Genomic DNA, 13593 nt, shown 5'->3' with positions numbered 1-13593 from the left:
CTACAGTACACCTTCACAAACAGCACTGTGCCAGAGGCTTCCTGGCGATTCTGTGAACTACTTTTTTGCTATATTGTAGTTTTTTTTTTTTTTTTTTTTTTTTTTTTTTACCTAAGGGAAGAATAATTTGGGGAAAGGTATTAATAGAAACAGTAACTGAGCCCCAGCAAGCCGTTGGCGAGTTTGCCCAGTGGTTAAAAGCACTCTTTTCAGAGGGATCTCGGTTCAGATCCAAGCACCCACAAGATAGATCACAACAAATTATAATCTCAGATTGAGGGGACGGGATATCTGCTTGCTTATAGCCACTTGCACCAGCAACTTGAATTGTGCATATATGAATATGAAGGCAAAAAAGATCCATGTATGTGAAAATGAGCTATCTTTTCTGTTAATTGTGCACCGTATTTAAACTGCTTTTTGTTTATTTATTTTTCCTGTTCTCTGTGTAATCTTGACTGTCTTGGAACTCACTCCTTAGAGCAGGCTGACCTCAAATTTAAAGAGTTCTGCCTGCCTCTGCTTCCTGAGTGCTGGGATTAAAGGTGTGGGCTAGCCCGGTTTAGACTGGTTATTTTAGTTGAGTCCTGCCTTGTTCATGACCGCCCAATCTGACTCAGTCTGGGAATAGACCAGTTCCAGAAAGAAGTGATTATTGGTAATACAGCAGATTGGAACTAATGTCTTTGAGGGCTTTTCTGTCAGATTTCCCTTGTTTTCTCTGTAAGTCCGAAATTACTGCAGGGACTCTAATCAGCTTGAATGTGGTGGACAAGGCTCTTCTTCCCAATTCCCTGTGTCTTGTTAAAAACCGTTAGATTACATTCCTCAAGCTAGCCCCCAAGATCTGTTCCCTGATCTAACCTGCAGAGATCCAGCTATCAAAGCATTGAAGTCCAACAATCCAAAGCCTCTTTGGGGTCAACTAATTAACATGCCCAATTTAAATGAAATACCTCATCCTAACCCCTCCACCCCCTCCATAAGCTAATATTTTCCTACATGTATGTCTTCTCCTCTCTATCCAGAGACAGTCCTTTGTTCCCTTGGGACAAATACCCCTTTCCCCTCTCCCTTGTTCCTTTCCTCTTTTCACTCATCCTAGTGTCCTGTCTTTGTCTCCTATTTCCTGCCCTTTGTCCTTCTGGGGCAAACAAATCTCCTCTGTGCAGAGCACACGCTCTTGGAGTGTCTTGAGCCAACTTCGAGGTTGCCTACAATTGCTAGCAAGGGAAGTCGATGGAGCACTAAGGATTTCAGTAAACTCTCAGGCTTGTTAACACTTTTTCTTACATCTCCCAAGTGAACATGGGAAAGGACAGTTGAATGCTTACCTTAGCACAAACTTTGAAAACATTTTTTAAAAAGATAGCACACGGGCAGGGGAGTGGATTCAAACAAGCCTTTGCCTATGTTACTTTGCCTATGTTACTGCCATGTTAGTAAATGCCAGTGAACAGAAAGGAAAGAAAGTGTGGGGCATCCTTTTTTAGGAAAAGCTTCAGTGATTAAAGAATTGATAACTTAGTAAGCGAGACCCAGAATTAACTGTTTTTAATCTATCTTTGAGCCTAACTCAGTAGTGGCTTAAGCCAGGCAAAGTTCAATACTTCCTCCTTGAAAATTTATCCTGTGGGTGCTCTGAGTCACTTTACGAGGGGAGACTCCTTCTAGATCAGAGATTCTGTGATGGGTGGTCGAGCTTGGTGTCTAGAGGCTACATGGTAATATTTCCTTTAAGCCAGGATATGCTCAGAAGAAAAAATATACAAACATAACTTCTAATGATATGAAAGGTCATTTCTAACAAATCTGTGCAAGTTAGCAGACTTAGTTGACAAAGCTGGGGACCAGATTTGACTTGTGGAGTGGGGACACAAAGTATGAAGTGAAGATGAAGGCCTATGCTACATCTCTGTGTTTATATCATTCCGGTCCAGTTACCTCTTGGGCACACAGCATCTGCTAGTGCTGCCTTGATGCAGATAATGACAGACAGCTTGGTGGCCCCAAGAATAAGGGGTAGAGGAGTGTTCTCTATGTGATGTCAAAATAACTTGACTCCTCTTTGGAGCTAAGATAATCTAAAGTTGCCTTCTTCTTATAAAACGTAACTTTAGATTTTGAACATGTTATGTATCTGTACTATCTTAGCTTGTGTGTGTGTGTGTGTGTGTGTGTCAGTGATTGAAAATTTCAGAGATCTGCTGTATCTATAGAAGGCCTTTCATGATTTAGCTTCGTGAGTCTCTTAGGGTCCACGTCATTTATGTTCATTTTCTAAGTGCTTCCTTTACGGGAATGACTTGAAGTCATCATTCGTTTGTTAGTTTTAAATGTCTTGGAGCCTGTATGTACGTGGGCCCCTGTCCAGAATTACCTTTTTGCTCTATATGGATAGAATTCCTACTTGTCCTTCAGGACTTGGCATTGGTACCTCCTGTTTCTTGTACACCCAGCAATCGTGTGTTTGTAGCATAGCTACGACATCTAGACATCCTCTACCGTAAGGTTAAGAGCACCCACCTTTTGATGTCTTGTGTGTTGTGTAATGTAAATACTACCTTCCTCTCCACAGCTGCTGGTTTCATCAGAAAGACTGTATGCTATAGCCTCATCATTTTGAGGTCCTGTTTTGTGTATTTTCTCAGTTGTTACAGTCTCAAAGAGATGAACAAATGAAGACAAGATTGGGTTTTATGATTAGAAGCACTAAAGTGTTGCCTTGAAAGGCACGCATTATGGTGCGGATGATGGTCTTTTTAAATTAATGTTTTCTTTGGTCTTTGTTATCATGAAAATGGGTAGAAACCTGAGTTTAGATCAGTAGATCAAGAGAAACTATAATGACACCATTTGCTCGATGAATGAGGCACCAGGCTACTGAATAAAATTAAGCCCCACTCCCAGGCACCAAATCCACGAGCCAAGGATATATGGGAAAGTAAGCTAAGAGACAGAGATAGGATCTAAGTTCCATGACTCAGGGAGGGTGACAGGGAGGAGGCCCCTTAGGCTTTGTTCTGTTCAGTAGCAGAAGTACTGCTATTGAAGAAATTATTTTCTGTTAAAAATATATTGTAAAGTGAAACATTGTAGAAACAGATCTAGAGACAAAGATTTCTGTTTTAGAAATGTCTAAGGGCATTTGGAAGGTAGGGGATAATCCTAAATATGTTCTAAGGAATATATATTTAACTTTAAAGCCTGGTTTCCCCACGGGCAGCTTCACAGATACTTAAAAGGATCCTTTTGCTCTTCATAAGTGGAGTGCCAAGTTTAGTATGCAAAGGGAACTTATATTTCAGAAATTGTTACAGATGGTGCTAAAAGTCTGAGAAATCTTATCAAACCCATCCTGGCTCTGGAATGAAGCTAACGTTTTATTAGGGAATCTTCTCTAAATAGAAACTCCCACCAGCCTCTTGTATACAGAGGCAGAGAATGGGAAAAACAGCAAATTTGGGCAGTGGTAGTGCATGCCCTTAACCCCAGCACTCGGGAGGCAGAGGCAGGTGGATTTTCTGAGTTTGAGGCCAGCCTGGTCTACAGAGTGAGTTCCAGGACAGCCAGGGCTACACAGAGAAACCATGTCTCGAAAAACAAACAAACAAACAAAACCCCAGCAAATTTGTTTCTTCTATTAAGAAAAAGAATAAAATTAGGACTTGATGACTGACTGGGAGTAAAGAAAAAAATGAATTGCCACTTGGGAACATTTACAGGAGACAAGCTAGAGGAAAAGCTGGCTTCAGATGGAGAGAAGGAAATGAGGCCAGTTTGCACTGCCTTCTTTTGGAAGGCCATCCGGGTCCATATGGGGGGCTTCCTCTCTGACTGGAGCTCCATAGAGAAGCATGGGCTAGACTGGAATGACAGGCGACACTGTAGAAAAGAAGGTGCTCTTCAGAGAATATAGCAAGAGGAAAGTCAGCCATAGTCATTTGTTCTTATGACTCGCATGTGTCAAAAGCTTCCAGTGTTACGTTATAGTAATGAACAGAATGAAGAATCCATGAGCAAAGTATAACTTAAAAGGCAAGAGCAGGAGGCAGAGGAATTGCTGAGGGTGATCTATAAGCTGAGGACTGAGAACTTGGAAGGACAGAGGGATGGCTCAGCAGGACCAGGTCTGTAGCAGGGTCTGGTCAAAGCAGGGAGTTCTTTCTGGATTTTACAACAGATCATTTTATAACCCTGATCAACGCTGAGAAAGAAAGGATGATGAGGAAGAGTGTAGTGAAGTTAAGAATAGGGACATCAAGTTGAGACCTATCAAAACCATCTTCGCAGTGTAGGGAGGGAGCAAAATAGACTATAAATAAGTTCAACATGTAGATTTTTAAAATTATTTAAAACTAAACTGCCAGGCGTGGTGGCACACGCCTTTAATCCCAGCGCTCAGGAGGTAGAGGCAGGCGGATTTCTGAGTTCGAGGCCAGCCTGGTCTACAAAGTGAGTTCCAGGACAGGCAGGGCTATACAGAGAAACCCTGTCTCGAAAAACCAAAAAAAAAAAAAAATAAAGGCAAATAATAACTTCCACCTAGTTGATAATGTATAGTGCTCATTAAAATTATTTTTAGTTTTTTTTTTTTCCTAATCATCTGCATGTTACTGTCTTAAGGTATCTCCAAATTCTAAACTTGAAGCTTTTCTTTGTACAGAGAATCAAAGACCAGAAGACTGGTCAAATGTTTGTAACCATTGTTTCTCTTCGAAACAGGCAATATCCTGGGCTATCTGCATACATCCCTCTTGTGTGGGAGCACGGGGATTGAATTCAGGTGGGGACACAGAGCATCTGACTCATTAGTGACTTGGAAGCAAACAAGCATAGGCTTGCATGTCTTATTCTATGTGCTTACATTAGACCTGTTTTGACGTTCATGATTTTTTATATTTTTCGGAAGGAGTGGACTATTTCCTAAGGGAAAAGGCCTGTCCCCGAGTCTCTGTCATATTGCCTTCCACTCTGATGGTTAGAACTAACTTAAGATTCTTCTTAAATTTTGAATATTGTTTAATATTACCATTTCCCCATCAGACAACTTGGATTTTTTTAAAAGCCTGTTAAGCCTGCTGCTAGTCTGTAGAATGCAGAAGTACAGACTATTAGCAAGTTTTGTGTCACATATTTCAGTCAGTACTCTCGTGGATTAAACACACCCAGGGAACGAACGGAGCTAGAGTGTTGTGTTAAGAGGACAATGCAGTCAGTCCATTGGAGTATTTCTTCATGTTCTGAAGGTTTCATGTAATCAACAGATACATAATTTCATAGGTTTTGGCTCATAGTTTGAAGTATGTCATACAAATGGGACTACGGATTTGGTTTCTGGTGCTTGCTGGAACAGGAAAGTAGCCATCATCGTAAAGTACTATTCTCTGGAGTGCTGCATCTTCTATTATGAAATACCCTCTTTACTCACAGAAGCAGGTGTGCTTTTGCTGAGTTGCTTCTTTGTGACAGGACGAGAAGTTTAATAATTCATCACAGAGTCCATATAGTGGTGTTGGGAAGAGCAGCGGCAGCTTTCAATTTTATATAAACTGCTCTCATTGCCGGAGTTTCCAGTTAGTCTCTAAGTGTAAAGCTCCCACATGCTGAGCTCTCAGAACCTTCCTGGAGGCATGCTCTGTAGACATCTGGACGATGAGAGGCGCTTACGTGTTTTTCTGAACGGCAGCAGTCCCTCTACAGCAGCCGTTATCCACTTTGCTCTCTATGGTTTTGAGACATGGAAATGTAAAAGACCGTGTGGGAGTGTCTGAAATTATTTACTCTGTTGAAAGTTACAAACAGAAAGGATAACACTAAACAGAAAGAAAACTCATTAAGTATAAATAAATAAGCATTTTGAAGGGAAATACATAGAGAATTGCAATTAGTGTAGCTAGGAAAGGAGAGAAGCTAGGCTTAAGAAGTAAGTACAGTAAAGTGTGTTGGCACAGCAGAGGCGAGTGATTCACTTGCTTATCCCATCTCTGTAGCTCATTCTAGGTATACCGATCAAGTAAATCCTTATTGCAGATTAGAAAGAAGCATTCTTAGTAGCACCACTGTCTTTTGATCTGGCACTGCGAGGGAGTAAGCCAGTTTGGGGAAAAGAATATTTTCTAAGTTTTCCAGCTTGTATTTCCCAATGTGGCATTTGTTAACTGACGCTGACATTTCCATTGAGGGGTGCTATTAGATGATTTGGGCATCAGGTAAATCTAGCTTTACATTTTAGGTATGCTTTTTAAAAATTAATTGTAATTAAATAATTTTTAACAATGTAATTTAGCATAGTTCTCTGTTAAATCTCAACATGCTAAGACCGTGTTGCTAGAGACACCACATACCTCGATTGTAAGACAAGTTGGAAGTGAACAGACTGAAAACTTGCCCCCAGCTGACTCACTTTCGGAGAGCTAGAACCTTGTCCAGGTCGCTGGGGAAGGAAAGGCAGCCAGTGCTCAGATGTGAACCTTACAGACTTCAGTACCAGCCTGCCAGGCAGGAAGGGGACACTTGTGCAATAGGGGCCCTACAGGTGTGTGGGTAGCCAGCTGCTCTCGGATTGGTCTGGAGGCTTGCTCCACAGGAGGAGACTCATGAATGAAAGTGTAAACCCCAGTAAGATCCTTGGCTGGAGAAGTCATAGGCCCTAATGGGGAGCTTGTTGTTTAGTTAAGCCGATAGTGTCAGTACCCTCTGAATAGTTTATACCTACAGACAAATCCTGCTGTCTTAGGGTTATACCTACAGACAAATCCTGCTGTCTTAGGGTAACTGTTGCTGTGACGAAACATCATGACCAACAACAGCTCCAAGGAGGCTAACATATCCTGAATCACAGTCCATTAATGGAAGCCAAGGGAGGAGCTCTAACAGGGCAGGAACCTGGAGGGCTACTTACTGGCTTGCTTCTCATGGCTTGCTCAGCCTGCTTTTTTATAGAACCAAGGACTATCAGCTCAGGGATGGCCCCATCTATAATGATTTGGGCTCTCCCCATTCAGTCATTAATTAGGAAAATGCTCTACATGCTTGCCTACAGCCTGATCTTATGGAGACATGTTCTCAGTTGAGTTTCCCTTGTCTCAGATGACACTAGCTTGTATTAAATTGACATAAAAAGTAGACAGGACACTATACTTTTGTTTTTAATGAGAAAGACAAGTACAGTGAATAGGGGGCAAAAGCAGAGCTTTTAAAGGTGCTGAGCCCTAAATAAAACATGTATATACAATCCCCTCTAAGGCTCGGACACCATGGAAGAGGAGGCAGAAAGAGTGGAAGAGCTGGGGGTAGGGAGAAGGACGATGAAATGCCATTTCCTTCATGAGACACAGCCTAGGCTAGCTTTGCAGTTGGAGTCAGTCATTTCAGTACTAACTATGTTCTCTGTACTCCTGTATCTTATTCTTTTGTTTTCCTATATTTCATTTTATCTTTGTGATTTGATTTCCTCAGACTATAAATTGTATGTAATTATAAAATTTTTGATAATTTTATAGGTGAATATAATTAGGTCTAGGTGAATATAATTACCAATTCTGCACTTCGTAGAAATTAAAATATATTCAGCTGAAGGTTATTAGACAACATATTTTCGGCTGGGGAGATGGCTTAGTAAAGGCTTGCCTTGCAAGCATAAGGACCTGGGTTTGATTCCTGGGCATGGTGGCTCCTGCTTGAACAAGCATGGAGGAGACAGTACAGGCAGATCTCTGGGATTCGCAGGTGAGCCAGCCTTACTTGCTTGGCAATTCCCAGGCTGTGAAAGACTAAAAGAAAGATGGACGATGGCTGAGGAGAGAAGCCAGAGGTTGTCTTGTGATCGCCAGAGGCACATGCGAATGAATACATGCACATATGCATGCAGAAGACATTCAGTGCAGATTTAGGTTTATTCAGAACCTAATGCTACTTCTTTAAGTATGCATCTATCTGAAGCCTTATGCCTTTAGTAAAGCAAGCTAAGACATGTATCTCAGTTTATCAAATTGTCTTTCCATATGGAGTATATTTCAAAAGATTGTTTCTGTACAAACATTGGCTCTTTCATTTATATAATTGATATGTAAAAGTTGGCTATTGTTTTCTTGGTTTCTTTTTATATACAATACTTGGTGATGTAAGTTTCAATCTGGTGTTTAAAAGCTGTTTATAAATTAACTCTGGTCCCTGTCAGAACAAGCCTGCTATTTATTCTCTTGCTTTTCTAGTCTTACTAATACATATTAAGTACACTTCCTTTTCGGCAACTTTTTGGAGATTTCATTTTAAAGCTTCAATTATGTCTATTTTACTAATTAAGGAAAATGAAGTGGTTAGGTGCCTCCTGTTATTTAGAAGGAACACGCCATTATTGCACATAGTGTTAGTCATTGTTAACAAGCTTGTGTTACTGTGTTTTAGGTGACTGTAGAGACAGAAAAAGAAAACTGTCGAGGAACTCAGACCATTGAGCACGTGTCACTTGAATGAACCTGAAGAATCTGGCTTATTGGGGCAGCTGACAGCAGAAAATGAAAAGTAGTGTGGCACACATGAAGGTGAGTGTTGGAAACTTGAAGATGTAAGCTCATAGTCAGCTGATGCCTGTGCCTTAACCAAAGATGCTTTCCTAGAGCAAAACAGCCCCTTCAGACAGCAGCGGGGGCTCAGGCGTGCTCTGACCCCTCAACACAGCTTCAAACAAAGAGGACCAGGTAGGAATAACACTGAGTAAAGGGACAGCTGAGAAAGCATGCTGGAGATCCCCTTTTTCCTCTCCCTCTCTCCCTCTCCCTCTCTCCCCCCCCTCTCTCTCCCTCTCTCCCTCTCTCCCTCTCTCTCTCCCTCTCTCCCTCCCCCTCCCTCTCTCTCTCTCCCTCTCTCTTTCTCCCCCCCACCTCTCTCTCTCTCTCTCTCCCTCTCTCCCTCTCTGTGTATGTGTGTGTGTGTGTGTGTGTACTCGTGCGTGCATGCGTGTATGCTGTGACAAAACACCGTGACTGAAAAGCATCTTGTGAAGGAAGGAAAGAAAGAGTTTATTCAGCTTACATATCCACAGCACTGTTCATTGTCAAAGCCAGTCAGGACAGGAACTCACACAGGGCAGGAGCTGATGCAGAGGCAGTGGAGGGGTGCTGCTTACTGGCTTGCTCAGCCTGCTTTCTTATAGAACCCAGGACCACCAGCCCTAGGATGGCACCACCCACAGTGGGCTGGGCCCTCCCCATCATCCACTAAATAAGAAAATGACCTATAGCCAGATGGTATGATAGAGACATATTTTCAATTGAGGTTCCCTTCTTTCATATAACTCTAGTTTAGTGTGTCAAGTTGACATAAGACTAGCCAACACATTGTGTATATACATATGTATATTACTTGTATACATATGAAATTATATACATATATGTAATTGCATACATGAGACATACATAATTACATGCATGTGAGTCTACATGAATCATATAATGAATACATGTGAAAAAAGGAATAACAAGTAGTGTTAGCAATGATAGCATCATTCTCATGGAGTGTGCTTTCCTGAGTGATGCGCAAGGAAGAGTTCCTTCCTTCAGTCAGTCTAGACTCTTTCCTGCTTGTCTAGTCACTTCATATGTGGAAGTGGGCTTTCGTGTTGTACTTTACTTTAGATGTTTGTTTATTCGACGAATGAAGAGTGAATTAAGTTGCAGTGACTTCTCAGTCCTTTGTAACAAAAATGAACAAAATTTCTTTATCACTGTATTTTATTTTGTGGTATGAGGAAACAAAGTAAATCATAAACTTGATTATAAATAAGCTATAATAAGTAAGCCAGTAGTATATTAGAATGTTACCTGTAAGCTTTGACCTATGGAGAAAAGAAATGGAGTAAGGGGGACTGTTGTGTTGCACCTTGTAGTGGGGGATAAGTACAGGACCTATTGTGACAGAAGGTAGCCAGTCAGTCATTTGAGGAGAGACTTCTTAGAAGCAAGAGAGTTGACTGTGTAGATATCCAGTGGGGAGAATGCATCAGAAAGTGGGGACAGGAAGTGCAGAGGCCGGTGTGACTGCAACGGATGCTGGAGAGTTGTAGAATGTGAGATCAGAACAATAACAAGGAACAGTAAATCCATGGGCTTTCAGAAGTCTGCCTGAGTGGTCTTGGAAAGTCGGCCAGCCATTGAACTTCTTTGTCTTGTGAGGTTCATAAGCCAGTGTATTGGAGTCAGTGAAAGGAAAGATAGATTTTTGCTTAATTACAGATACATGCACATATCCCTTCAATTGTCCCATTAGCTCTGTACCCCTGAACTTCTTTGAAGAGAGAAGTAGACTGAGCCCCTTTGCTGTACATAGCATGTGCTGTCAAAGCTGGTTCTCTTGTCTTTTTCCATTCTCCAGGGTGTGAGAACCTCTGGCCTGTGTGCTCAGTGGACAGTCAGCCTCTTGTTACTTGTTTCCATTGGCAGGGGCTCACTAACCCTGTCAGTAGAGTTTTTCCTACATTGGTCTGAAATCTATTGCTTTTGAATTTGTGTTCATTAGTCTACAGTTAATTTATCAAGGGCTCATTAAGTGGTTGACAGAATGGTAAAAGCCGGTGTCAGCAGAGAAAGGACACTTGTGAGGACTGTGAGCCTCATGCAAGTATTCATCTTTAGTCGGATACCTCTAAAGGGAGAGAACGGCGTAACCCTTCCTGTGCTCTTTTCAGTGGTCTCGCTTGTGGTCCTTAAGGGTCTCGGTGGCACCATACCAATCAAGAAATAGGTGGCTTTAGTAACCATGTCCTTCAGACTCAGTGGCCAGCTGTATTCACTCTGCCTCTATCATTCATTTGAATTAGCCATTAGCAATTAACTAGAGTGGCAGGAACCATTCTCTACCCTCCTCCAGGGACTTATGGACCTACTAGAGGTGCTCAGAGCGCCTGAGCAGACTCAGGCCCCGCTCCACGAACCCCATAGGTCATTACACTGAGTGACTAAACAGCATCACCGGACTTTATTTTGCTAACAAATTTGGAGAATTTTTTAAAGTAATTTTGACTGTATTACTTTCTCAAGTAAGTTGTGTTGATTTAATCTAAAATTATGACAAGGGAAATTCATATTCTTAATATTTTTGTTATGCCTACAAATATTTTTTAATTCAGTGACCTTCTGTCCCCACCCACACTGCATGCAAACCACCATGAGATCTATGGGCCACAGTGATTGTTCCCTCCTGAAGATCTCATGTTACCATTACTGCAGTGTGCCAGTCATTTGTTACTTGATTGTATTTACATAATCCTCTGATTCACGACTTCTGTGGTTTTGGCTTCTCCCTCTTGTTCACAGCAGCTGTTGCGGAGATGTGTTAAAAATCATTAGCACAGAATTGAGGCTGTCTTCCTAATGTAGTCAAAATAATTGCCTCTCTTATAAAAAAATGTGGGTAGGGTAATTGTAATGTTATCTGTCTCCCCTGTGTCTGACTCTCTCTCTCTCTCTCTCTCTCTCTCTCTCTTACATGGGCTAATCTGGTTAACACACAAATCTACATAAACTCTCTACAATAAACAATAATTCCTGGTGTGAAGATCTTCAGTTCCTCTGTTCGTTCTTGTATTTTGTGTCCCTCTGAATGAGTACACAGGGGAAACTGTAGCTCATGATAAATAATCAGTAAATAACCATAGTTTATAGTGCCTGTTGAGTGTGGTAGATCTTGTATATATTTGACCTAGAATGTTTTGAGGTGTGGGAAGTTTCTGGGGTGTGGAACCCTCAGGCAAGCTGAGCAGATGCTCTGCAGGGCGTTAAAACTTCAGTGCTGGGGATAGGGTCTTGGTATACAATTTTATAAAGCCTGTATCATACATACTAAATAATTCTGCTTCATTGCATTTATTTATGTTTTAAGATATGTTGGTTGTGTTTGAGGGAGAGGGATGAAGGGAGATGCCTCCTGTTTTTAGGCAGGGTCTCTTTTTGATTCTGCCACTGTTCTACCTATGGGAACTTCTGACCACTTAAGTCTCCAACTCCCACAGAGCATAGGAGTGCAGAACTATAGATGGGTACCACCTACTGCTTTCAGTTTTTTATATGGGTCCTAAGAATTGAACTTAGGCTGTCAGGCATGTGCTATTAATATTTATATTCCTTTATTCATCTCCTCAGCCCCCTATTGTATTTCTTGGTAAAATTTTATATATATATATATATATATATATATATATATATAGACACACACACATACATATACAAGATCAATCTTTTAAGACGGCCTTATGTAATTCAGGGCGCCTAAAGCTGTCTGGATCACAAAGAAAAATTGTAAGTAATTTGTAAAGTACTGTTAATCTGTTTAGATACGTATCATTGTGTATATATTTTAGTGTAACTAGTCTTGAGCCATTCCTCCGTTTCTTTTTGACCTTCTTTGGAAGCAGCCCTCTGGTCAGGACAGAAGGGAGACCCACAGTTCACACCGCCGGAGCTGCTCCCCAGAAGACAGGTACCTGTCCTCTCTGAACTCCTTATGTCCATCAAGTTGTTTGTATGCTTTTTGGTTTGGTTTGGTTTGGCTTTTGTGTTTGTTTATTGCTTTTTGTTTGCTTTTGTTGTTTTTCGAGGCAGAGTTCCTCTGTGTAACTCTGGCTGTACTGGAACTTGCTCTGTAGACTAGGCTGGTCTTGAACACAGAGATCTGCCTGCCTCTGCCTCCTGAGTTCTGGGATTAATGTTCTGTGACACCACCCAGATTCTTTGATTCTTAATTTTAGGGTGGACATTGAAGTACTGCTTTTGCTGTTATAGCTCGCTTATATATTCACACACCTTTTTATATTAAGTTTATATTATGGCATGATTATATTGAAATAATAAAAATAGTACCAGTACTATAGCCGTATCATTTACTCTGTGAGGGTCACTAAAATAACCCTCAGGGGAGGCACCCTAGGCCTTCAGACCTATTCCATCCTGCCAGAGGACTCCTGGGACTTTTGCTTTAGGTCCTTGCTTGTGACCACTGTCACCCTTACCAGTCACCTACTCTATGCCAGTCCCAGACACACACAGGTGCAAGGTTATTGTAGATATGTATATGAAACACAAATTATAGTACCATGAAGGTTATATATTTAACTTCCCTTAATGCTCTCTGATTTTATTGAGTTTTAAGCGTCAAACAATAGATTAATGGGATCCATTCTTGTTTGTTCAATGTTTTCAGTACTGTAGTTTTCAGAATGATATCTAATGAGTCTAATGTTTAGAGTAGTGTTAACTAGAATAACAGTTACTGACATTGCTCGCACTTGCTCAGTATAGCTACAAGGAGGTCTTTGTAACAAAGCCTCTTTCTGCCCATCATGTATAGTCTCTAGATTTATTCCTTTACCAAGGGCGGTGTGAATCAGGATGAGTGAATCTGGTTAGTTCCAGGAGTTGTTTTGCTGTGCCCATGCTAGACGCTTTTGTAATTCAGACCGTGGATCAGTACCAGGACAATGAGCCATTAGTTAAAATAGTTCATTAAGATGTGGTGCCGTTGTAAAGCCCCTTAGCATCACTGATACTGGACTTTCCAAGTATAACAGAGTTGTTTTCAAAGTACAACTTGGGTTTT

The 13593-nt window shown here is 41.2% G+C and overlaps 1 protein-coding gene across 4 annotated transcripts in view; it reads left to right on the top strand.

Moving 5' to 3' along the window:
• Cwc22 (CWC22 spliceosome associated protein homolog) overlaps window positions 1-13593 on the top strand; it is a 50044-nt gene that overhangs the window by 879 nt on the left and 35572 nt on the right. The window contains exons 2-4 of one of the 4 annotated variants that reach the window (XM_029474264.1): window positions 4726-4786; window positions 8410-8546; window positions 12413-12477. In XM_029474264.1, coding sequence (XP_029330124.1) covers window positions 8520-8546; window positions 12413-12477 — 92 coding nt within the window. In that variant the 5' untranslated portion in view covers window positions 4726-4786; window positions 8410-8519. Of the gene's footprint in view, window positions 1-4644; window positions 4787-8409; window positions 8547-12412; window positions 12478-13593 lie in introns of those variants that run through there. The other 3 variants (XM_029474265.1, XM_021186238.1, XM_029474266.1) reach the window with 3 other exon arrangements.

Source organism: Mus caroli, chromosome 2 (assembly GCF_900094665.2).
Source record: "Mus caroli chromosome 2, CAROLI_EIJ_v1.1, whole genome shotgun sequence".
NCBI lineage: Eukaryota > Metazoa > Chordata > Mammalia > Rodentia > Muridae > Mus > Mus caroli.
Note: the sequence above shows the minus strand (reverse complement) of the source record. Positions and strands in the feature narration are given on the sequence as shown.